We start from the raw sequence: 25506 nt of genomic DNA on the forward strand, positions 1-25506 counted from the left end.
GCCGGTAAAACAATGGAGCAGAATGGTAATGCACTAGGACAGTCTTTTTGAGAACGTGTTTTAAAGAAATGGTAAAACTATATGTGTAGTGTCATGTTAGCTGTTTTCCTCACGGTTGGATTTCACAAGTCTGCCAGATCTTGTGGTAAATAAACTTTTATTCTTTATCGTCGAGGCTCGACTGGTTTAAGTTATTCTCGCTGCGTAAGCTACCTATCATTCTCGTTGGGTTCAGTTGGATGCATCCGACTCCGAAGGTATGTGAATTTCACCCATTGCTAGTGGCGATCGAGTGTGGTTGGAAGGATTAATTCAACACTTTCGTTGGTTATCTTGCCCCATGGCGACCCAATGTAGCAGAAATGTCTGATAAAGTTGATAAAACGTGTTACCACATTAGACACGAGAATAATGTTTACCCATTAACGAATTTCCTTCCTATTTCCGTGATGAATATTGCATTCCGCTCTACCGGCACCCGGTTCTATTCCAGCACGGAATCGTATGCAACATACCACCCCGGCTATTGCACTTGCACGTGAGCGATCAGCAGTGCACTGCATGGCTTTTAATTTGTCGTTTATCAGTTGGCTAACCAGGCCACCACCTCTCGCTGTTGGGGCCAGGAAAACGCAAACAATAACAAGAAATCGATTTCAATATTATCGACCCATTACATCAGTTAGCGAGCGAAGCAAGCAGACAGCACACACTGTCAGCCTTCCGAGCAACCGTGCATCTCAGCGCACCAGACAAAAACAAGCTCATCTTGCCGGGTTGCACTTTTTCAACCAACCACCCACCACCGACACTCTCCCATCGTGACTAATGGAGGGTGGTGGTGGACATCGTTAGGAGGTAAGTCTCGCAGAGAAATTCAACTCCAACCAGCAGAGTCCCTACTACGCGATGCAGCACGTGCAATGTAATGTGCAACCCGGGCAAACTGGTGACTGGCTGGTACGGGTAACTCGGCGATATTAACGCCACGGCAGGGGTTGTTTGGCACTCTGTGTGTTTGTGTGTCTGGCCGTCTCCCGCGCCTCGAGAACTTGAGTATTGAAGTGGCAAATGATCCACCCGCCAGACGGCCGCTAGGATTAAGCAGATTTTGCAATGTTGGAATAAATAACAACCATCGCGAGGAATGCCTAATGTATAATGGAAACTGGAGCAGGTTTTTGTTTTGTTTGTTAACAAATACTGTCATCGAATAATACGCAAGGTGATGTTTGTTCTGAGCGATAAATTAATCTATTATCGTTTCTTTTTCGTAATCTCTACAAGATCCTCACATGTTGCAATATTAAGTAAGACAATTTATGGTTTCAACTTGTATTAAGTTATAGAAGGAAATTGTGTATGCAAATTCCTGCTGTTGTCCGCAATGTAGAGTTCGTAGCTACACTTAACAACAGGATCCCTCGTGCAGACGTTGTGGTATAAAAATGAAAAACAAACTTATTGTACAATCGCCTACACTAAACCCTTGTTATCCTTCCTCGTCGAACAAAAACTTTGTCACTTTGTCGATTGTGCTCACTTTGGCACGTTGATTCATACCTGTCTGGTCAAACATGAATGAACACGACTAACACCAGTACGCAGTGTTGTCGGGAACTGCATCCTTTCCTCTTATGCTATTTTCGTGTCATTTTTCGTGACAGTTGCCGTCCCCAGAACAATAAAACCAAAACCCAATCGAGACTCATGTATAGCTGTGTGTCTTGTGGGACAATCGTGTAACCATTGCACAGCACATGCAGGCGATTGAACACCTTTGCCGATGTTACTCTTTGTTTGGAAAGTCCCGTGTGAGGTTCCGTGTTGTGGTGCATCGCGACTGTAGAAATGCAATGGGATGGGTTTCATCGCCGGATTCGCGTATGCGCGCACACACAAAGGAAAAACTGGCGTATGGAAAATTAACGAAAAAAAAAATCTGACTCCGTTAGGGAAACGATCCGAACGGCAGGCAAACACATATCACATGACTCACTCTTAAGCCACACGTGTAAATGATACGGAAGACTCAAAGCTTCGAATATAAGACAGATATTTTTTTCCTTTTAAAGTTTACTCAGGAACCCTCACGCAGCTTCAAAACACAATGCCCTATCACGCATTCGTAGGACAACGTGAACAAGTATCGAGGGCGTTATTTGTAAACATTGGACCATACTACACACACTGACAGTCGTACACGGCACACTGTGAATAGTGTGTTGTTGATGATGAGAATGAGAATGATGATGACGATGAGGATGGTGGTAGCAACAGAAGAACGAAACGATTGCTTGGATTCAATCAGCGCACTCTGCGAGGCAAAATCGAACACAACCTCACACGGTAGCGGTCACCAGACTTGGAACTTACGAAACTTTACGAACGAGTTGTAACAATTCACCATCCAAACATACGCACCATAGCAAATGGCGTATATATTCAACACACTTGGAAGCTTTGCTTTGGCAGAACATTTCTAGGACGCATTTTATTTGCCTATGCACACGCACACGCTTTATCCATCATCGCACACGCACGTAAAAACGACGTCATCCACGGAGAACGTTGTTGTGTTGCTTCATTACATTTGCGTACGTTTTTTCCTCTCTTTACCAGCTTCCTGCACGATTTAAGGGTGGGGATCAAATTAGAGGGTTGATTTGGCATTTTTGAAAAAAGGGATTATTTTATAACAGCAGCAACGCGAAATGATTTTTCACCGTGAAAAGAAGATTTGTTTTTCAGCGACATGAAACGTAAAAAACAAACATTTCTAACCGTTCGAGATCTTTGCTTGAATGTTATCGAACATTTGACCAAAGCGAGGTAACTACACAGCTAGAAAAAAAAATCACTCATGTAGATGTGTATCAACACACGGTCAGTAAGAGAGCAGATAACCTTCAGGCAGCAGAGAGTTTAAAAAAATAAACACAACACAACACGACGAATTCACCCCTCCGTTTACGTCACTTCCGACCGAAAAGAAACATTAGAAAGACGAGATCCGAAGCGAGCTGTTGCTTTTGCTTCCGATTCCACCTCACTGTTGATTCACCCCGACAGATTGCCCTTTCGATTTCTGCTGATTAGCTCCTAGCTGTACGCAGAGTTCGATAATTAACAAACACGGACACGGAAAAAGGCACCCCCGCATGAGGTACCACCAAACATAACAAAGCAACCTTCGCAGCCTTGTTGGTGGTGTTACACGGGAACCCTACATACAAAGTTTTGCATCTGGAACTGTGCCGATCTGGGCTGAAGGACCCGTCGGGCAAACTGGTGCATTTCGATTATTCCTTATGGTGTGAAACAAAACGGGCCAATTTCGGGATGCCTTGCTACATCCAACGGAAGAAAAATAGAAACGACATCCGAACACACATACACACCTCCAGACTCGCGACACTCTGCTTGATGTCTTGATGTCCACACCGTTGGTTGTGGTTTTGCCCCTGCTCAGCACACTTGCGACTGGGGGATGTGTGTTTTCGCCACCCTTTCCTTTGGGGCCGTATGTTTGTTTGATGCGCACTGCACTGCACTTTACACTAGTGTCTCCGTACTGAAAGTTGGCTTTTTCGTACGTCGCCTACTATTTCCCCAACGATCGACACGCACATACACACACGCACCACCTGGACCAGTGTTTCGCGTAACAGCAAAACGCGCACCAGCCGCTCTTATTGTTTCGCGAGAAGTTTCTGAACAGCAGCGATCGGGGCCAGCAACAAAAACTCTTGCTTTTCAAAAAGGGGCGAGAAAATAAAGCTGTACACAACGAAACGCACACACACGCGCAAACGCTGACAGCTGATTTGCAAAGACAGCTGTCAAAAACGTGTTTTCGCATTCAAATTTCTTTGTCTCTTTTGGTACTTGGATAAGAACAGCATTTGGGTAGAAATTATTGAAGTTCGATGAAAAGAAGTTGAAGTAAAAACAAATGGTAATAATACACGTAAAGATATTCCAAGTGAAATCTTGAATATACGCTCGTCTACGTAGCGTGCAGAGGTGTCAAACTCCAACTCGTTACTCCCCACTACCATTTTTTTAGCATAACGTAACATCCTCAACCCTTCACGAGATTTACTACTTTCATTCGTTTGTCCTAATCAGCTAGCAAGCATTTATTCACTTACTTTTCCATACAAAATTCAAACCTTGCTCGACCTTCTAACCATACTGGTGTACTTTTTTCCGCTCCTTCGAATCCATCCATTCCTTTACGAACAGATCGTACTGACGCTGGCTTTTGCAAACGATAATCAGGGATTTTGGCCGACAGCCGATTTCCTTCAGCTGCGCCATCCGCTTCTTCGTTGTCTGTAAACTGTGCATCAGGATGCGCGGGTTCAACGCTATGTCATTTGGTTTGTAGTCCAGTTCGTCTAGCAGGTAGTCGATCACCTTTTTCACCTTCGTAACGCGCACGTTCCGTACCGAGGGGGTTTTTATGATGATCGAATTGGCTACCTCACGGTCGAACCCTAACCGCTTGCAGAAATACTCAACAATCGTTTCGTTCTCGCCCAGCAATGCACCACTGTCCTTCGTCAGCTGTAGTGATTTCTCCAGCACCACGTCCGGACATCGAACCATCCATGGCATCAGCTTCTTTCCGCGCACTTCCTTAGCCCGTGCGATACGTTCGGCCACTATGCCGGGTGAATACTTGAACGCCCACAGATCCGCCAAAATATCGTCTCGGTTCATGTGCTCCAAGAATAGCTTCAGATTGGCAAGAAAGCTATCCTTTGGCACGCGAAACATGAACGTTCGACGAGCAAATTGTTCAGTCACTTCGCTTGGTTTAAGTCCAATATTATCGGAGAAGTAATATATTCGGTTCGTGTTGATTGGGCCGAGCTGCTCGTTGTTAAGATTGTTAACAATCGTTTTTAGCTGATATGTCTTCAGCACACACAATGGTATAACATCGTTTAAATTCCTCAAACACTGGAGCGTTCCTAGTGTGGTGATCTTCTGCTGAAGATCCTCTCGCTTTGTCATTAATACAGCCGCTTGTTTAATGATCGTTTCGGCGACTACTCCCTTAGACAACAGGAATTCGATGTTATCGACCAGGTAGACCGAACCATTACACTTTTCGTATATCTCTCGACTAGTTTCCTCCGTGCAACCGAGCATTGACTCCATACGCTTAAGCACGTACGTCTCAAACCAAGTGCTTGTTACGCTATCTTTAAACACCGGTTGCCTACCCTTCTCGATGACTGCTTCAAACGATTTGCCGAGAGCGATGTCCGGGACGCGCAACATCCACGGTTTGATCTTTTCCAATGGAGAATTTTCCAACCCTTGTAAACGTTCGCGTATCGAAGCCGGTGCATAGGCTAACACCGACAGGTGTCTCACAACATGGGCTGGTTCGAGATGATCCAAACAAATGCTCAAATTGGATATGAATTTGTCCAGCGCGATACGATACACACGTATGTTGGTGGCAAAGAATTTAATCACAATAGGAACTTCTGTGCCGGTCCGTTCACTGATGTAATTGATACGATTGCCACCCGATATTGTCTCTTGCTTGGCCACATCGATCATATGCTGGATGGACTTGAGCGATGCTTTCAGAAAAGGCGAAAGCATCTTGCTATCCTCTACCGCAGGAAGTTCTCGTAGCAATTTCAATTTCGTCGCAAGTTCCTCTGAAGAGAGAGCACAAAAGAGATCGTTAACAGCATTCATTAACATGTGTTTTACTTTTATACCTGTCGGAGTTGAAAGCACCCGTGGATTCTCGTAAATAAACTTATCCTGGATGCCATTTGCCCGCAGTAGCTCGATGTTATCTGTAAGTAGCTTTGGTGCAAAGATACGCAACGCCTTTCGGTTTGCTTTGTACAATTTTTCCGTTTGCTCGTGACTACAGTTTAGCAGATTTTTAAGGCGCAGGAATAGCTCCTCCTTTCGCCATAATGCCGTCGCTGCCGAAATCGAATCGTCCACCAGTGGCAGATCATCCCTGTTTGCATCGTCCGTACGAAATGCGTGACGCAAAAGCCCGCCATCAATTGCACCGACGTAGAAGTTTCTTGTGCAAAATGAATTACATTTCTTCGGTACAAGCTGAAGCCACTTGAACATCTTTTACTGCGAATCAATGCATTGAATTGTCCTAAAAGTATTACTCGATCGTTCGATTATCACGTTGCGTACAACAAGTAAAGGTGTTTGATAACCAGCCGGTGTGTTCTGAACTGTCAAAAGATTTGCTTTGTAAACAATCCCTTTTGTGACTATCCCCACTGGGCAGCAAATAAACCGAGCGACGCACTTTCTGATCGAACTCAAAAACTTCCGTGCCAAGTTGTGGAATAATTTCCAAAATGATAATCTATTCATATGCCAACTTATTAATCAATTGGCCATGTTATTTTTGAACTTATTTAGCAATTAACAAACATGTCGTAAACTCGCAGAAAAGCTTTGTTGTGGATCTTTGACGGCATTCAAACTTTCATTGACGTTTCCCGTATTGACACTTTTTCCGCCAGCAAGTCACTTTTTCTTGTTCGATGTAAACAACCGAAAACATTCAATTTTATTTAGTTTAATTTCGTTAATTTTAGCCGTGAAAATGATGAAACTGAACGCATTTATAGAAGAGAGTGATATCAGCACCACGGAAGGTATTGAAGAAGTATGTCAACGGATAACGGATAAAGAGGTGTGTGCTATCACAAGGCCGGAGAGGGTCAATTAACAAACTCATGAGTGATCACACTACTAATCAATGCTTTTATGGGCTCTGCAGCAACAAATCGATACCCGTTTGGAGGATATCCTTTCGCAACAGTGTCAACTGGAGGCAAAAATGCGTAACATAGGAGTAGCGTTGAGTGGACTAAACGTGTTGTCTGAAAAAAGCAGGCAGCTTTCGGACATGATCAATCATACGGCCACACTAGCCGAGAGTGTAAGCGCCAAAGTGAGAAGATTGGATGAAGCGAGGGTATGTGTGAAATAATTACTTTTACCATCGCATTTGTGTAGCAGGTTGTACGATTTACTTTTGCATTGCAGAGTCGCGTTTCGGAATGTCAACAGCGGGTACACGATCTAATCGATCTTCAACTCTGCAGCCAGGGAGTAATGAGTGCGATTCGCGAAGAAGACTTCGAGCAAGGAGCTGGACACGTGAACCGATTCTTGTCAATGGACAAAACGCTGCTTCAGAAGACAGCGGACGATGTAAGCGGATCTATAACATCTGTCAGCCAAGCGGTATCGACGCTGGAGCAGGCAACTGTGCAAATCCAACAAATGGTGAGCCAAAAATTCGACGAAGCGGTTAAACGAGATGATCTTGCATCGGTGGAAAGGTTTTTCAAGATATTCCCCCTGCTCGGTATGCACGACGAAGGGTTGGAAAAGTTCATGACGTACATCTGTGGCAAGCTGCAGAACAAAGCGGCCAAAGAGTTACGTTCCTCTATGGATATCGCAAAAGCGGAAAAGCGTACCGCCGTTGCGTACGCCGACACATTAACAATTCTGTTGGAAAATATTGCCCGGGTCATTGAGGTTAATCAAGCAATCATCGAGAGTTGCTATGGACCGGGACGATTGGTGCAAATTTGTCGCATACTTCAACGGGAATGTGACGACGAGGTGACGAAATGTGTCCAGGAGTTCAATCGCAACCGCCAGACGGGAAGAAGAATTGCGCAGATAAACGATTATATTAAAAACGCGGGCGGTAATTCGACCATGGGCCACTATCGAAAACCGTCCGGTGGTGGTTCGATTGACAAGCTAAACGCAAAGGATATCGATAGTTTAATTGGGGAGATCACAATCATGCATTCGAGGGCGGAATTGTACGTAAAGTTCATCAAACGAAGGTGTGCCGTAAGTATCACTGCAATACCATTACAACATATCATATACTAATGCTCATGCTGAATTTATTCAATCCTATTGATTCTCCTTTAAGAACGATTTGGAAAAAAGTTCCCTTTCGCCTGATGTAAAACAAGAACGGTTATCCGAACTGCATGCACTGTTAGCAAAATCCCGTCTTAACACACAAATGCAGGAATTGCTCAGCACGTATTTGCTGTTCGAGCGTTACTTCATGGAGGAAAGTGTTCTTAAGGCGATCGGACTGGATAAACTAGAGGAAAGCCAGCAGTGTTCCAGCATGTTGGATGATGTTTTCTTTATCGTACGCAAATGCATACGTCGCTCGAACGGTACACAATCGCTCGACGGAGTATGTGCAGTAATCAACAATGCGGCCAGCTGTCTCGAGGAAGATTACCTTAAAGCCCTTAAAGCACCTCTAAAAGCCGGTTACCCTACCGGTTACATCGATTTGGCACAGGCATACAATGCATTCCAAAGTTCCATCCAGCAAGGTCGCTTACAGACGAGCGATTCTGATCAGGCACGCGGAAGGTTCGTTGCCGCTCTCAATAACGCCGATATGTCAACGGAGTTTATTGAAACACTTTGGAAGATGATGACCGAAGAAACCGAAATCACATTCCCAGCGATGAGTGCGCGGGAGAAGGAAAAATTAGACAGTTGTTTGGGTGGTTTAAAATCTGTCGGGGATTCACTGAAAGCGCTTGTTGATTTCGGCTTCCAGCAGCTTCGATCGTCCGCCATTAAACCGCGGTTGCATCCATGGGTCGACCAATTTTTAACGCACAATCATAATCTTACGGAAGAGGAACTGGCCACGTACGAGGCAAGTGAAACATTCGTCCAATTTTTAATCGTTCAGATCGATGGATTGCTGAATTCTTTCAAGGTGGCTCTAACACCGCGGAACTATGATGCGCTGGTTAGTATTGTGACGACGGAAATAACGGCCCGCATGGAACGGGCCGTTAAAAAAACGACCTTCAACCGATTGGGAGGACTGGTGCTCGATCAAGAAATTCGAGCCCTTGCCTCCTTCCTAACCGGCGCCACATCCTGGTCAGTGAGGGATAAATTAGCAAAACTATTGCAAATGGGGACGATACTAAATTTGGAGAGTGTGTCCGAGCTGCCGGAGTATTGGGAGTCCTCGTCGGCCAGTTGGCGTTTAACAGCCAACGAGGCACGTTCCATTTTGGCACTAAGGTGAGTATTGTTTTAATTTACTCACAGCAATGTGATGAAACTAAAGATTTTTGTCTTTTTTCCTTTTTCTTTTCCTCTTTTTTCGCAGAATCGACTTCAAAATGGAGGACATTAAAAAGATTAAATTGTAATCGTGAATAAACTAATAGCCAACCATTTATATTATTTCGTGATTTAGTTCACAATTAGAGTGAAATTTTCTCCTTAACAAATACGTTGCTGGTGTTGAAGTAAATGTAAAGTACGGCCGCAGAAAGTCGGGCCTGCGAATCTAAACGCTGAACATCATGAGCCCATTCTACCTTACCCCAATGGCCCTGCTGGAATTCCTCCTCAAGCCGGGCCAGCCGGACTGCCTTCTCGATCGGTATGTATCGATCGACACAGGCCATCGTAAGAATGATCGATTTTATCGTGTCTACCGCAAATACAAACCCGTGCAGGGCAGCACTATTGTAAGACGAAAAATATCGACTCAGATTCATTGCCATGCCTGGTTCAAACGTTGGCACGACGAGCGAATCCGTAGAGGCGAGATTAATTTCGTACCGTTTGTTGCACCACTCGACAATCGGAGTCCATTCTTGATTCTGTATGTTTTTCAGTTCCGGCTCTTCCTGTAAATAAACATAACCAAAATCAATTAATAGTAAAAGTAAGTGCATGACCAGTGCGGTTAACCATACGTACACTCGAGTGGAATAAAACAGTGTCGGTGTTGATGTAATTCACTAAATAATTCACCATATCGTGCTTCTGCAGGCTGTTTGGGTTATCAATCACTGTACTGCTTAGTGCGGTCTGTACGTAACATAAATTAAAGCTTCTTTTAGAAACAGATGCCGAAGTAAAAAAAAACACACACACATTTACGCTACCAGATGCATTGAGGATCGGTCAATCACTTCTTTTTGTGCGTCCCATTCCGTAGCGATCGCAATGGCAAGCGGTTCACTTTCAACATAAAACGGTAGTCCTCTCGGAGTTTTCAGTTTACGAGTATCAAGCGTTATTTCGTACCGACCGTTACTCGAAACAACACCCGTGTTTTTGTAGAATCTTTTCGGCGGGGCGGCTAAAACAGGTACAATTGTAGTACTCAATATTATGATGGATAACGTCTTCATACGTACCATAATGTCTTATGCTTATTTGAAATGACGAACGTTGGATTCGTGCAATATTGGAAACACATGAACGCAGCATTTTATTTCTCAAGTCCGTTGCGACTCGTCTTACTTACATAAATGTGGCAAATTGTGCTCAAGTTAGAACAACACGCTGTGTTTGTTACGAAAATGTACGCATAGCAAACTGGCTGTACTGACAGTTCATTTGACGTGTACGTGAAGTTGGCCCTTTTTTCACCGCCATGTACGGCCAATTCTCGGGAAAAAATAATAATTTTTACTTCAAAATACTACATCTAAGTAATGCGTCGTGCAGGTATTTTTTTAAAAACTGTACATTTCAGACTCCAGTTCGTTGTTTCAAAACAGAGTGTAAAAAAAAAACAATTCTCAAATATACCAGCACAGCTTGGTGCGTGAATGTTTCTCTTCCGAGCTAGGATCATGACAACAGGCAGCTTGTTTTGTTTCCGCGCATTTATTTGCAATTCGCCGAAACAGCTTTTCATTTCGGAGGCAATTCATTGCGGTAAGTATCGAAAAATGTTAGCCAGTTCTGCGGTTTCCCTCGATTAAAAGATTAAAAGATGAGTTGTAGTTCATTGTTTGTTGAATCGTTTCAGCTTGTTTTCGCGCTTACTTTATTCTGTGCCATTAACTCCATGTGCCATGACATCCCAGTACAGAAATTTCAACCCAAACAGATGCAACGTATGCTTCAAGAACTCTCCCGACAAGCCAAACGAGGAAAATAATCTAAAATATTGCACAAAATGCAAACTCATAAAATATTGCGGTAGGGATCATCAGAAAATGGACGTACCGATTCATCGCGAGTTTTGTTCTGCAGTGCATTCGGTGCTGAAGAAAAGTGGTACCGATCATGTACTGCGCTGTGCTGAACCATTTCTCGGATCGCGTTTCAACGCCAAACCGGGCAACCTGACCAATCTCATGCATCACATCAACTGTTGCAGTTTGTTGTTATCGAAAATTTTAAAACGTCCTCTACATCATCACGAGCAGCTCATGATAAGCTTTGCTTCCTTGTGCAACGTCTGTATGGAATACCAGACGAAAAAGTTGTTCCTTTGCGAAGCATGCCACCAGGTAGCTTACTGCAGCAAGGAGCATCTGCAAAGTGACCGAGACAATCATTCCAAGTGGTGCGATGGACTGCGTATAAACTTTTATTATAATGGTAAGATCAGGTGCATCAAAATATGAATACATATGAAGCACTGCCTCATCGTGACGTTCTTTCATATTACAGCTAGTCCAGTTAGATTTCCTGAAACCAAGCATCCCATGTTTTGGTTTTCCGATAGTGTGATGCACCAAACCCGATTTCCAAAGGATACGTTCCAACTGGCAAACGCAATCATACAGGAAGACATCAAAATCAGCGAATCAGACCCAGGAAAAGAGGTGACAGAGCAGATAGAAGGTATAAAATTGGCGGGAATGTTTTCACAGGTAGGGACAATTCTGTACGCTTTACGTAAAGTAAATTTGTTGGAGGAAATAGGTAACGAACTAAACGTGTTTGTGCTTGGAGCGGAAAAAGAACATCTGTTCTTCAGCACAATCACAGAAGCAGCGATTTTCTACTATTTGCCAAATTTACGTTGCCTTCGGCTGTTCTTAATCGGGCCCAATGTAGATGAAACACCCAGTAGCGTCAAGCATTTCGTAGAGAACCGCACGGTCGAGATCAAAATATACCGTTGTCTGTATCATGAACTGCCTGCAAATTCGAAGCTTCCCAAACCGCACCTGGCCATTGCTTTTAATTGCGGTTTTAACGAGTTCATCGGTACGCCTGGACAGACCTGGGACAATACAATACGCGAAATTCTAACCATTCCAAACCTTCCGTTCGCTTTCACGTCTTACACGCAGAGAGAATCGGTTGATGATACTTGCATTGTAGAATTGATAGCGAAAACAATTAAAAAGAATTGCGGAGAACTCGTGTATGTCATTCGTAACGCAGTAAATCCATTCCGCAATCCGGTACCACTTCGAAATCCCATCCGGGACGATATAGATCATGTATTATATCACGAAAATGGATACCTTTCCATCGGTGTGATGCAGCTAGGATAAGACCGTTTACAATTTTTTATATGAGAATGGTTTTTTTTTTATTCGTTTTATACATGCCATGAAAAGGCCTATTTACACAGGAAAGAAAACACGCAAACGATCCTTTCTGGGGGAAACGTAACGTTCCATTTTCTGTATACACTACGTACAACGGGAAATAATCCCTTTTTTATGCTTATATTTTGTAAGGGTAATATTGATGTACCTATTCACGAATTTAACAAACATCACTTCAATAAAGTACAACGATTAGAGTAAAGTAAAGTACGCAGTTTGTATTTAATGTGTTTTCATAGTCGATGATCGTATTTATTGTCATTCAGGTAAAACAGGATGGTAAACGTAAGTTAATGATAATTGTCCGGTTGAGTAAAAACAAAACAGACTGCCTCCTGATGGAAATCAGTTAGGTCTCCTAATACTGCTTCCCTTTTCACGATAGGTCACCGGGACCACCACGGCGCTAGGCGTATCTTCAAATAATTGTTTAGTTCACCTTCAGGAAATCAGACGAGTGTTTCACCCAGAATACGCCTCCGTTGAGTGCGATCGTGCAGTAGACCTGCGCCTGCTCGCTCAGTCCCTTCGGGGCGATCCAGTTGAAGGTGATAGCGTTCGGTGGGTTTTCAATCTTCTTGTGTGTGATGGCCGACTGCAAGGAGTACAAAAAACGTCCACATTGAACATACCTTAAAATCATAAAATCGTATCGTATTTAAACAGAGCGCAAACTGGACCAACGTAACAGGTGTGAATAATAGCGCCCCCCACGCTATTCTAAATCATCAAAGGTAGCTGACGGCTCATGTATGGTCGTAGACACTATAGCTGATGTGTGATGGTAATTAGAATCAGTTAGAACAGCAAGCCCCCTTTCACGTCTAATTAATATCCATTAAATATCTCCCGACTGGTTACGGCACACGATCACGATAACGTGGCCGCTACAACTTTGCCACCCAGAGGCTTGCAGGACTCGACGTTGTTTCCGCCGTTAGAATGCAAAATGAGCGACACTGACACCTTCGGCGATCGTGCGATCGGTCACACACTTACCGCCTTGGAATTGCCGCAGTCCAGCTTCTGGATGTAGTTGTTGTTCGGTGGCACATCGAATGCACCAACTGGTGTCTCACCTACGCGCGTCTGGCAGAGCAGTCCCTTGATCGTGTCCTTGGCGCTGTTACCTGGTGTTAGAGAGATGCAGATGAAAGGATAAAGATGTGTGTGAGTTCCATATTTTGCACGTTTTTGCTTCTCATGTTTATGCGCATCCGATTGGTAAACCCGTTTGTTTCCCATTCCATGCCCATACCTTGCACAGTGATCGTGACACCTTCGCCAGCTCTAATCTGTTTCTTCGAAAGGATGATTTGGTACGGTGCAGCCGATTTCTGCGGGTCGGTGTGATGCTGCGGAACCATATCACCACAGGCACCGTTCGGGGCACCGGCCGAGAAGCTCAGCGCTGGAACGGCACAGAGGGCCACGGTCAGCAGGACACACGCGAAACGGTAAGCCATTTTGAGTTGAATATAGCTGTAAGAAATCCACACAAACGAAACCGTTATGATATGCATTGTTACTACATTACAATAACTACGAAGTGGAATTTTACTTTGTGGTCACCATTTTTTACATTATGTTATACCCACCTGAACAGAACTAAGTCGGTGGCTACTAGCGAGCAAATTAAACTATTAACCATTCTCTTACAATGTTTAAGAAGAGATAGTAATAACTTAGCGGAACGCTGATAAATAGACTTCTCGCTCAAGTAATAATGAAATAATCAAATCATTAAAGTGTGTAAGGTCGTATCGATCTTCTTTAACCATTGCAATCACAGCACGTGTGCATATGTCCGGTAACGCAATGTGAGCCGAAGTTTTCTTTGCTACTTCCACGCGGATATACATTCGCCGACCTTGTACATTTAGAGGAAGCTGATTATACGTTGATTATTTTTTTACCGGGTGATTTGATGTATCTATCGATCGTGCTATAGATACTACTCTGCCTTCTGTCCAATTCACCTCTCAGCATTGCGGGAAATTAATGAAGCGGTAAGAAATAATCGAAAGTAACGTACTGAGGTGTGGGGCACGTAGCCTCAAGTGCTTAACCGGCCATATCAAAACTATCTACACCCCCTTCGGGGGCTGTGAACCTGTCAACCGGTTCAGACTGTAATTATGTGGGACGCACAAATTAGCATAATGGCGACACGAAGCCAGGCGGTGAGGTGAGGAGTGCAACTGGCCCGAACGGACAGCATCTCAACTGGTTGTGACTTTTGGGTCAATGCTGTCCAAGTCTGACTGCATAATCAAGCTACAGACCCGCAAAAGAGCAGAGTACTCGATGGCTGGGTCATGATGTGAAGCTGTTCTTTTCAAAGATAGACCCTCTACGGTCTTGAACATTTCCGTTCTCATCTCAGTTCTCAGCAACTGGAAAAACACAGGCCCATCAATCGAGAACCTGAAATCAATCAAGTCTAGTTTTCCCCTCATTCGCTATACGTATACGTTAAGATGGCGCCAATCGACAAAACGTAGCAATTTTGGAAGACCTTGAAACGGGCCTGTGCTTGTAACGTTCGCTCTACGCACCGGTCATTCACCATTTCTGTGTACTGAGAGCCGTGGTATGATGCCGATGATAAATGCTGCCTGGTTGCGAATATGCTAAGACGAGTGTCATGAGCAAACAGACAAAAATCTACACATTCAAAACAGGTCCAAGTGAAACAGGTTTTGTTTTTGGTTTTAGGCGCTGGGTTTACCCAATCGAAGAAACTGAGAGTTAAAAACATTAATATCATTGTACTACGATCGAGATCAAAGTGCCCGATAACTTGTCAGATGTTTAAGCTTATTGTTGATGAAGAATAAAGAACTTGCTGGAATGGAAGCATTTAGAGGCCTCTGGTTCGTTTGCTAAACTTGTTCATGCTTCGTCCTACTATCGCATCTGGCATATACGTGAACTATGGCCATCTTGAGTGTAAAATCCACCCAGCTACTAGCCACGTATTAGAGATAGCAAAAGAGCAAGGTTTGCTTCAACGTTTGCAGTGACACTGAAGATGAAAGCTATCCTCCTTCGAAGCGGAAATCCTTCAAATTATGTATAACCTATCATTCTGGACGTTGATTTAGGAACAAAGCAAACCTCGGCACTTATGGTAACGATCGACAGGTCGTGCCTCCATGCTATAAAAACCTTTTCACACTCGTTGCCGTCCAAGAGTATTGGACATACAAAATCTCCTTCCAGATTGGTTGGTGATCAACCTTTTTTTTTTCGTTGTAGGATATGGTGCGAAGGTTAACCGCTTTGAATCTAATCTCTTGCTGTGAGACTACTTTGCATGAACATATACAGTCATTGCCTGCAAATAAAATGGAAGACCGTTGTGTCGCTTTAACCGTGTATGATCCTGCCTTTGGGAGTAGGAAGTTTGTGAATTTTGATTTGCTATTTTATATGTTCAATGCAATTCACATTTAAACTCCATTTCCTGAATCGTAAAGCTGGTTTGTTGAAGGACACATAACATTGATGTGGAGAAAAGGTAACAGTAAAAATATTGTTGTTTGCCAATCTCGTTGCAAGACGTAGTTCAAGAATAATGTTTCAAATCAAATCTACTAATCACGTTAATGTACTCATCCATCAGTGGAACAAGCAGCTTGCGTTGTGAATAGATACTCTACTATTCCTGCATGGCTGAATGCCGTCCGATGTAATGGAGGAAACCCCAACAATGGTGGCTCATTTCCCTCCGATTAGAGAAAAGATAAGAGGCTTGCCCAGCATCTCGTCGAGCTTGGTTGAAAGGAAACCGTTGCATGATCACGAACTCTCGATCACCGGTGCGCAAATCTTGTAACCGATACACAATTATAGATATATCACCGCCAAATGCAATGACAATCCATGTTATAGAATTGTAGCTAAAACGCAGCTATCACATCCATTTAAAATCAAAAACGCCTTGGAAAATGATTTCCTTATCCTTTTACACATACACATCTACGCAAGTCGCTTGTTTCACAAATTGACAAATGTACTCTCATGGTTGCAAATAAAATGGCTCATTAAGTTCGACCGAACCGAGGTCACCCAGTACCGCACTTTACATTTCCATTACAATCTTTCTAATTTGGGCGGAAGTTTTATCCGCAACATTATACACGCTCGATCAAAATTTGTTTCACTACGCTTCACTGAACCGCGTGTCTGTGTCTTCCGGCAGACTTACCTGGGTTCGATGGATGTCCGAAGTAATTAAAAGCTTTGGTGAAGGTGATCACGAAAACGCCACTGGACACTGTTTGAATTGATCCTCTCGTATCGAACTCAAAACGCTTATTGAAACGTTTGGCCGTGCGTTGCGAAGCTTTTGTTCGTAACCGAGTACAAGCCTCCCCCCTCATACACGTTCCCCGGTAGGTGGTTGAGAGGAGAGATCGTTACCGGCTGAAACTGGGATTTAGTCTGAGCTAGGAAGGCGCGGCTTGTGAGAACGATTGTCGTGAGCGCGACTTCCCTCAGATGCGTGTGACGCAATAGATGTGCGTATGGGAGCTTTTTCGCATCGTTGATGGATGCACCGATAAGGTAATTAGCCCGCTAGTCTCACCACATACATCAACGCCTTTTTAACACCACTTAACTGCTTTTGCCGTATTGAGTTTATCGATTGGGTAGACTATGCACCAGTGACGCTGCTTCTTGCGAGGGGTCACGTGGAAAATAAGAAACAGTAATACCGATGATAAATTTTGTATTGCATATTTTGTGTACAGAAAATTCGATAAGTTTACCCACGGGCAAGGATGATTCGTTCCATATTTCTATACAGATGATTGTTTAAACAATAGCTTTTTATAAGCAACTCACTTTTCTCGTAGGCTTTGTAAACTTATTGTTACGAAGTACATAACCGGATCGGGCCCCGTATCAGTACCACTGTGTAATGTTGTTCTGTTAATATATCTTTGGCCGCATTATTTCATTAAATCCTCACCCTCCATCATATAACCTAAGCACTTTTCATTTCACCTCCATTGCTGAGAATAATGATACAGCTAGGAAAGGTGAGAGAGACCCAAGAGAAACTTTACACTACAACGGCCGCTGTTCAGCTGTTGTAATTAAAAAAATATTACAGTTTTTTGCAGCTTACATTGTTATTAACCTATTTTTTTGGCATATTTTTTCTTAACCTAAGCCAATGAATATAATTTGTAGGCATTTGTTAATAACATTTGTTTGATTAGTGGTAAGTCTGCTTAACCCTGCGGTCCACAGTCTTTGAACACTTTGCCGAGGATAGGTTAGCCTATGAATACGATTGCTAATAGACCGCCGGATTAGTCGCCCTTACATTACTATTGTCAGCTCTGTCTATATCGTTTTCATTTAAATATTCCAAATGAGTTTAGATCCACAATGATCGTCGTTAGTTATTGCTGCAAACTTGCTGTAAAATCAAAGTCCTCTACATGATCTTCTATACGATTCATCACATGACTTTTCACTTTCCACGGACACATTCCCCATGTTCTAAAAGTTTAAATGTTGTTCTTCTCATATAAGCTTAATTTCTCAAATTGGTTTATAAATGCTGCAGCTCTCGCCCGATTCGCCCGACTGGTAATTTTCTATCTTGTGTTTCTGCCACATGTGTCTTTTTCGCCCCACGAAATTCTTGATTTGGAAGTTCCTATCTACGGTTTTGTTTGTGCTCGGTGTAAGCCTTCTTTTCTTTCCCGCCTCCCTTCAATCCCTGTATTATGGACTAGCGACGACTCCATGGGGAAACATAGATTACGGGGTTTTGTTCTCAAGAGCCGATTTCTATAACAAAATCATTATAATAAACATACTTTTAATTGAACCAAACCCAAATCTGATAGTTTAGTTACAACTACCGTGTGTCTAGACAGGTCGTTACCATGGCAATGCCATCTGATCACCAAACATGACGAACGCCGAAGCACGAAATATACACCATCGTTGATTGCCGACATGGCCCGCGATAGGCAGTCGTGTATGGTCCGGCATCGGATTCGGTCGGTTGTGAAAGAAGGAACAGCGTTGCTCTGCTACAGCAAGCCTGTCCGGACACTGGTAAGTAGTGTGGAAAGTAGGTAATATTTGGAGCATCCAGTTGCCACACACGCTGTTACGAATGTTACGCATTCAGCATTTTCAGCACAAGCATATGCTGCACGTTGTGGAAGCTATATTTACATTGTCAGCATGCCGGGGTTGGGAAGAACGAACCGGGTTTTTTTTAGAATCTGTTAGTGTAGTTGTGCTCATGTCGGTCGTTTGACCGAAGAAAGTATCGATCGCAAGTAATCGTGTGAATTGATTCCTCTTTCTGTACAGGCTCACGCGCGAACCAAAAAGGTAGTGGTGTTTCGTCCTTATCTCTGTGTAAAGCTGTGCGTTCGTTTATAGGAAGCGTCAAGGACTGCCACTGCCACTGGCCAGAAAGAAAACGCCGGCAACGGATCAGTGCTATCAAACTAGAACCAACCGATTGGCTAATATTGGGCGTGAGCAAGCTCATCTTTAACCGCATTTGGCCGTGAAAATTCCCATCAAAACGGAACAAGTGTTCTAACAGATGGTGTTGGAGTAATTTAAGTGCGTGAGTGAACGTTAAGTTAAAAAATGGCCGGCATACTCTTTGTGGTGCACATTCCATCCGCTCGCTATGAGCGGGAGTTAAGACGCAAGGAGCAGGAACAGATTGCCAAAACGACAACTGCCACCACGGAAGATGAGAAGGACGGTGAACGACCGTCCACCAAGTCGGATGAGATGGAACCCTTCGTTACACCACAGCCTAAAAAAGCATCATCAAAGGTAAGAAATGGGACCCAGGAATGGTACAGTAAGGTGTCAACGTAACGCAAGCCCGGGTTACACCTATGGTTGCGCCGAAACCGCTATGGCAGCTATCATGGAAGTCATCGGAATCGATCGCATTTCGTCTGTGTATTATCTACTACACCTATCAGCAATTTGCATCCCGGCCAGATACGGACACTGGTGTGCGTTATCAAAGTTCATCGTTTGAGGTAGTTTGAGGTACATTGCTTTACCACAAACAAGAATGCATGATCATGATCTTCCCGTATGCACAGTTGAGATGAAATACACGCACACACGGCTACCGTGGCCGGGTTGAGCAGTTTACTGAGCATTGAAGAGCTAGTTCAAACGATGGCGTCTTCCGCTTAAATATCAGGCATGGCCGAAATGGCGCAAACGCCACATGTGGTATAGACGGCATATACAAAGCCAGATGGTAACTTCCTTCCTGAACAGAGTGAATGCTAGTTTCGTTTGCAATTCAATGACGCTATCCAATAATGATCTCCGCGGTGTATTTCAAGATACAGCGAAAGTAAACATAAAACAAATGATCGCTTTATATGATGGCACCCTCTTTTACCGATCATGGTGTGTGATAAAATTTTCCGACACGCTAAAACCACGCCGCAAACGGTCCAAAGTATTGATTGAGTAGGACCGATTTTCTCCTACTACTAAAACACCGGCCAATGTTTTTCTTACTAATTGTGAAAGGTTCTTTAGATCCGACAGCCCATTTCCGTTTCTTTTGCTATAAATATCGACCACGTTGGTTGTTTGGTTGGCGTTTGTGTGTGTTTTTAAGTTTTATTTTAGCTCAATTTTCGTTTTGACCTAACCTACAGCGGCTATTTGAACAAGTGAAACGACGAAATGCATTGCACCATGAAAGGGGGGAAAACTGATGAATTATGGTGCTAGCTGCAATTTGTGGCTTACTTTCGAACGGAGAAAAACAATATGGAAATGGGCAACTAGCTGTATGTGGGTTTAGTTTATGATAATTTGGTCGGCTCCTTTACGAAATATGTCTTAGAGAAGAGGCTTGTTTATAACATTTAAATTGCATTCTCTACCAACTATGCAAACCATTTGCTATTCTATAAGAAAAACAACTTTATGCTATACATAATAACACCGAAAGCAGCTTAAATCATTCACAAGGCAGCGAAATGCAATCCACGCCGACAACATTGTCCAAGGGATGAGTGTTAACTGTTTGCTTTTCGATTAAGGTGTTGCCTTCCGCTGGTTCCATTCCACCTCTCCCAATGTAGGATTGGTCAAATACGGTAAAGAGATAATTTCTTTGATAAGCAGCTACAATATTCGCATGCGCTACATTCGAAAGCGCTATCTTCCCTCAAATGTGAATGCAGTATGGGAACGAATTTATCAACCACGTGTCATCTACTTTTCCCAACATAACGCTGTAGGGAAATCGATCGTTTGTCACTATTATTGTTTGACGCTGTTATTGTTTTGAAAAGCTTGTCGTTTGTTGGATTTAATCCAAGCGATAGTTTAAAACAAATTGCACTTGATGTCATGCAAACGGACAGGCAGTCGAACAGCGTGAGAGGATCATGGTTTAAAACATTCACACTATTTAAAGAACCGCCTTCGCCGTGGCGTCTTCTCACGTGTTACTTTCTTTTACGCTCTCGTCTAAGTCACGCTTGTACCACAGACAAAACGTGTTAATCATCATTTGTGTATGTGTGTTTGTGTTTAAAAATAACTTTACGAAACTGCGATCCATATTCCATTAGGAAGTGGGAAAATATGCATACCACGGTTGTAACGGTTGTTTTGTAAACGAAGCGAACTATTTACTATGACTCGATCGTAGATGCTACGCCGTGCTGAATATACGCCACTAACGTAAGGTTCCACCAGGGCTAGAACTTCTGATAATGATTTGGTTGCAAACCAATTCCGGATTTATTCATGCTAACACGTTCCGAATGCTGATCACATGTTGGGTCTTTCGTTGGTTCCATTTTTCCCACTAGATACCGAAATCCAGCAATATAATCAAACCGTCCGATGATCCTGGTAAAACAGCCGACCCGGTTGGACCACCAGTGATCAAGTTTATCGATCAGGATGGTGAGGAGGTAGCTTCCCAAACGGTTGATCCTAAGGAGGACGATGCGGATGAAGGTGAAAAGGGAAAGGACAAAAAGTCTAACTTCCTGGCGGAACCGTTCGATCGGGCATCCGCACTGCGCAAGTCGTGGGATGGCTTTAAGGATCTCATCGGTTCGGCGCGCAAAGAGAAGACGGCACGTGAGGAGGCAGCGGAAAAGTTGACCCTTACCGGTGATTCCTCGATGGAGGAGGTGCTGAAAACGATCATCGCCGAGAAGCGCATTCACACTGCCGCATGGATCGAAACGGATAAGGGCAATGGTTTTCACGTAAGTTTCGTCAAAGATTCCCGAGAGAAAAGGCAACAGTTTTTTAAAGTCATTTGTATCTTTTAAATAGATTATGTTTTCGATCGAATCAGGCCCCATTGGAGATGATATCATCTACATGCTTAGCTCGTGGGGCGTTGGCCAACGGTTCAACTCGACCATCTCGATCACGTCATGCACATTGTACAGTCAACCGCCGGAACCGGGTTTCGAAGAAGCAGAAGAGTAAGTATTAGAAGTACGGAGTAAAGCAACCGTCGGAAGAAAGTGATATTGATCGATGCACTTACTAATTAGGGGAGCGGCTAGCGACCCGAACAAAAACAACGATGGCGCGTGGAACACCTTCCTATCGACCGTCCGGGCACGGCTGAACGTGGCTCAGATCGTGGAGGAAGTGAAGCATGATGCACAAGTGTCATTCGATTTCGTGTCGATGCTTGCGGTGGCCAGGTATGTGATGAAAGTGTTGGTGTGAATGGTTTACACCCGGGACTAACGATTTCGATTTTTCCATTCAAAAGTATTTTGGCTGCGTTCGGATTGGTTGAGGACAGTTCGGTGTTCCTCATCGCTAGTATGCTGGTTTCGCCGCTAATGGTAAGTGTGCATTCCGCATACAGATGGCGCTTGGCGATAGAGATGAGTTTGAAGTTTGGCACACAGAGGGCGCTAAAAGCAATTGCATGTCATCTCGTAACGTGATTTAAATGCGATACCTCTCGCTCAAATGATTCCTACATTCATTCTAGGGTCCTATTATTGCGGTTATTTTTGGAACAGTTGTCAAAGAACGTACCCTGCAGCTGATTGGTCTGAAGAATGAAATCATCGGCATTATGCTTACCGTATCGGTGGGTTTTATCTTTGGCTTGATCGTGTGCAACATAGACGAACGGTACAGTGTTGGCGAAGGAATAACGCATGAAATGTTGGCCCGTTGCGAAATGCACTCGCTGCTGGTCGGTATTGCCATTGCGCTACCATCGGGGGCAGCCGTGGCCATCGCCATCTTGGGCGAGAACATTGGATCGCTCGTCGGTGTTGCCATCTCGGCTTCGTTGCTTCCGCCGGCAGTGAATGCGGTAAGAACTGTTACATACAGGCGTTGATTTATGTGTGATATTTCTTATTATTCTGTTTGTTTACCATTTCCAGGGCGTATTGTGGGCTTTATCGTGTCTATACTTCCTGTTTGGATCGGAAGAATCTCGCTATGGAACGCTCATCAAAACTCAAATCTACTCCGAAAACCAGGGTCTCGAACTATTCACCCTCGGTTGTATGAGCATGTCTTTGACGTTGCTCAACATTTTCTGCATTTATCTGGCTGGTGTAGTGTTCCTAATCGTAAGTCTAACTTTGAAAAAACAGAACAAAACTTCAGCAGATACCAATTTCTACCATATGCAACTCTCCCACAGATCAAAGAGGTAGCACCGGTGGTACCTAAAGACCAGAAGCAGTTCTGGAAACACGACATCAAGATTGCACGTGACTACAACCGCACGCTGCACACGCATGATGGTCACTCGATGAGCAAAAATCTCATGCAGGAGCTAACATCGTTGCACCACAACAATGAAACGACTGGTGGGCTCCGCGGTGACTACCTTCTAAATTCAGCCTCCAAAGGTAATCAGAACACCTGGTCGCCGAGACACAACTATCACCAGCGAGATCACAGGCCCACGATCCAGGAACTGGAAGCGCTCTATCTTAGTCTATCGGCTAACACTGCAGAAAACCAGTTCCACTACTCATCACACCATGCCGGACCGCATTTCGCTCACTTTGAACGACTCGTAAGTGGACATGCGGACATTAGGCTGTGAGCGTATTTACTAACTTTGTGTTTACCATCTCCCCCAATAGTCCACTTCACCCACACAACATCGGCGCATGAATCCCTCGAATCCAATCAACATCCACGGCGGAATATCACGCCACAGTCGATTCTCGGAGTCACTGCGTGGAGCATCGGCACCATTGTCAAAGATACTGGAGGACGTTGCTGCGGGTACGTCCGGCGCAAAGGGTGAAACCAGTCACGGTGGACATCATGGTGGCAAAACAACGAGAAGCTACGGTTTGCCGGGATTCAAGCGCAGCTCCAAAAAGTTCACCGTTACCCCGGCTTACGATCCGATCCAAAAAGAGTGAGAACTCCCTGGCAGGCAAAAAAGGATCTTTAACGGATGTACAAAATGGCTGTTTTATGTGAAGGGTGCTGTAAGGTGCGTCCGGGGGTCTAGGCCGGGATGCCGGCGGCGACCGTTTTGGTATTGTCTAGCTCTTATTGTTTCTATTTCTCGATTGTGAGTGTTTGTTGTTATTGTTTAAGTTTCACTCTTCTCTTCGTCATCGTGTTCGTTCGTATTGTGTCTCCACCGTCCACTAGCAACAGCACAAACTTGTAAATAGTCATATCGTGTAAGACCGTATAGTTCTTAAGCGAAGAGCAGGGAAGAAAGGCAACATTTGCCTGGTGGGTAGTCTGCAGGAAGCAAACGTGATTAGGCATTTTGTGTGAGTCTACCAGTCCCAGAAGCAAATACGAAGGTACTGTACTTAATCGGTTCAATGCTAAATGAATGTGAAAGATGCTTCCAAGCATCAGCCAAAGCAACGCGCTTATCGTATACAATGATTGTAATAAACATCGTGTGGGAAGATTACAATCGTTCATGAAGATATGATTTATCCAACAGTTTGATGGGTGGCTGAAAATTCTCTAATCCTCACAATCCACAGCAGGAACTGTTGTTGCATTTTTTTCTGGGAGTTTTTCTCACGATTCGTTGTACATTTTTCACAACTGATTTATGGTGTTTTATTTTCTAGCCTTACTGCTTGCATGTATCAAATTTCAAAAGATAGTCGCTTTCTTTCTAGTCTTTCACTCGTCCCCCTACCTTTTCCTTTCCTGTCTTTCACTGTCCATCGGCTACGGCCTCTGGCATCTTCCAGATGACCTTTTCGCGAAGAGTTTTTGGTCCGCTGGAAGACTCAACAACCCGCACCATGTCTAGCCGAATTGGTTTCGTCTCTACGAACCGGTCTGAGGATTCGGTTGTATTATGGGTCGAATTGCTGGATTGGTGATTCTCCTTACTAACCGTCTCCAAGGCGCTACCATCCATTGGCAATGGTCCCACCTGATGGCGCTTCTTGCTAATGGTGATCGTTTGGTTTCGCACATTGCTCATATTTTCCAACCGCTCGATCTTGATCTCTTCCGTTGCGAAGAGGGGTTCCGACGGTTGTTCGGCCGATGGGTGATTTTGTTGCTGTTGCTGTTGGAAGCGATGCAGCTGCTGTTCCAGCTGCTGCTGCTCCAACTGTTGCTGCTGATTATGGTTGGTTTCCACACGCATATCATCCACCGCGTCATTATCATTTGTATTCATGAGAAAGTCGCTGATCTCCAGAAAGAACTTTGCCGGTAGATTGTTACCGTTCACTTGCAACATTGAGGCACTTATGTCTGGAAGCGATTGGGACAAATTTTCGACCGGTAGTTTCTCCGTGGACGATGGTTTTTCTACGGGAGGTCGTCTTGAGGAAGCTTCCGGTTCGGAGGACCCGCTCACATCTATTCCCAGCAAGCGAAGCACGGAATTTCGAATCAGCTGTGCCATATTTGACTTTTGAAAGTGTTCCAACTGCGATTCTGGAAGCTGCAGTTGAACGTTCTTAATGCTCAGCCGTATGTTGGTTTCGCCATTGACCTGACGCTGGTCATAGATAACCTTCTCGGCAGAATCGACCTTGCCATCATCATCGTCATCTCCGTCTTCTACGACCCGATCGTTTACTGCACT

The 25506-nt window shown here is 44.0% G+C and overlaps 6 protein-coding genes across 6 annotated transcripts; 3 read left to right on the forward strand and 3 right to left on the reverse strand.

Annotated features, from left to right (window-relative positions):
- Window positions 1–4188: 4188 nt before the first annotated feature.
- Window positions 4189–6126, reverse strand: LOC128714124 (uncharacterized). Its single transcript, XM_053808999.1, has 2 exons — window positions 5751–6126; window positions 4189–5687 (listed from the first exon to the last, which is right to left on the reverse strand). Exons 1-2 carry the CDS (start codon window positions 6124–6126, stop codon window positions 4189–4191), a joined length of 1875 nt encoding a protein of 624 aa, XP_053664974.1.
- Window positions 6127–6619: 493 nt separating this feature from the next.
- On the forward strand, window positions 6620–9248 carry LOC128714252 (conserved oligomeric Golgi complex subunit 4). The gene is made up of 5 exons (XM_053809127.1): window positions 6620–6709; window positions 6797–6994; window positions 7066–7893; window positions 7979–9117; window positions 9206–9248. Exons 1-5 carry the CDS (start codon window positions 6620–6622, stop codon window positions 9246–9248), a joined length of 2298 nt encoding a protein of 765 aa, XP_053665102.1.
- Window positions 9249–9302: 54 nt separating this feature from the next.
- LOC128713754 (ATP synthase mitochondrial F1 complex assembly factor 2) lies at window positions 9303–10323 on the reverse strand. Its single transcript, XM_053808620.1, has 4 exons — window positions 10251–10323; window positions 9996–10192; window positions 9808–9918; window positions 9303–9734 (listed from the first exon to the last, which is right to left on the reverse strand). Exons 1-4 carry the CDS (start codon window positions 10321–10323, stop codon window positions 9303–9305), a joined length of 813 nt encoding a protein of 270 aa, XP_053664595.1.
- A 593-nt stretch (window positions 10324–10916) lies between these two features.
- LOC128715087 (uncharacterized) lies at window positions 10917–12356 on the forward strand. Its single transcript, XM_053809970.1, has 2 exons — window positions 10917–11448; window positions 11521–12356. Exons 1-2 carry the CDS (start codon window positions 10917–10919, stop codon window positions 12354–12356), a joined length of 1368 nt encoding a protein of 455 aa, XP_053665945.1.
- Window positions 12357–12843: 487 nt separating this feature from the next.
- On the reverse strand, window positions 12844–13879 carry LOC128712054 (putative defense protein Hdd11-like). Its single transcript, XM_053806948.1, has 3 exons — window positions 13672–13879; window positions 13413–13543; window positions 12844–13008 (listed from the first exon to the last, which is right to left on the reverse strand). The coding sequence occupies exons 1-3, from the start codon at window positions 13877–13879 to the stop codon at window positions 12844–12846; spliced, it is 504 nt and encodes a 167-aa protein (XP_053662923.1).
- A 5173-nt stretch (window positions 13880–19052) lies between these two features.
- On the forward strand, window positions 19053–23845 carry LOC128714186 (uncharacterized). Its single transcript, XM_053809062.1, has 9 exons — window positions 19053–19247; window positions 21275–21682; window positions 21753–21907; window positions 21980–22135; window positions 22207–22282; window positions 22435–22767; window positions 22841–23032; window positions 23107–23487; window positions 23558–23845. The coding sequence occupies exons 1-9, from the start codon at window positions 19053–19055 to the stop codon at window positions 23843–23845; spliced, it is 2184 nt and encodes a 727-aa protein (XP_053665037.1).
- Window positions 23846–25506: the final 1661 nt, after the last annotated feature.

Source organism: Anopheles marshallii, chromosome 3 (assembly GCF_943734725.1).
Source record: "Anopheles marshallii chromosome 3, idAnoMarsDA_429_01, whole genome shotgun sequence".
Lineage (NCBI taxonomy): Eukaryota > Metazoa > Arthropoda > Insecta > Diptera > Culicidae > Anopheles > Anopheles marshallii.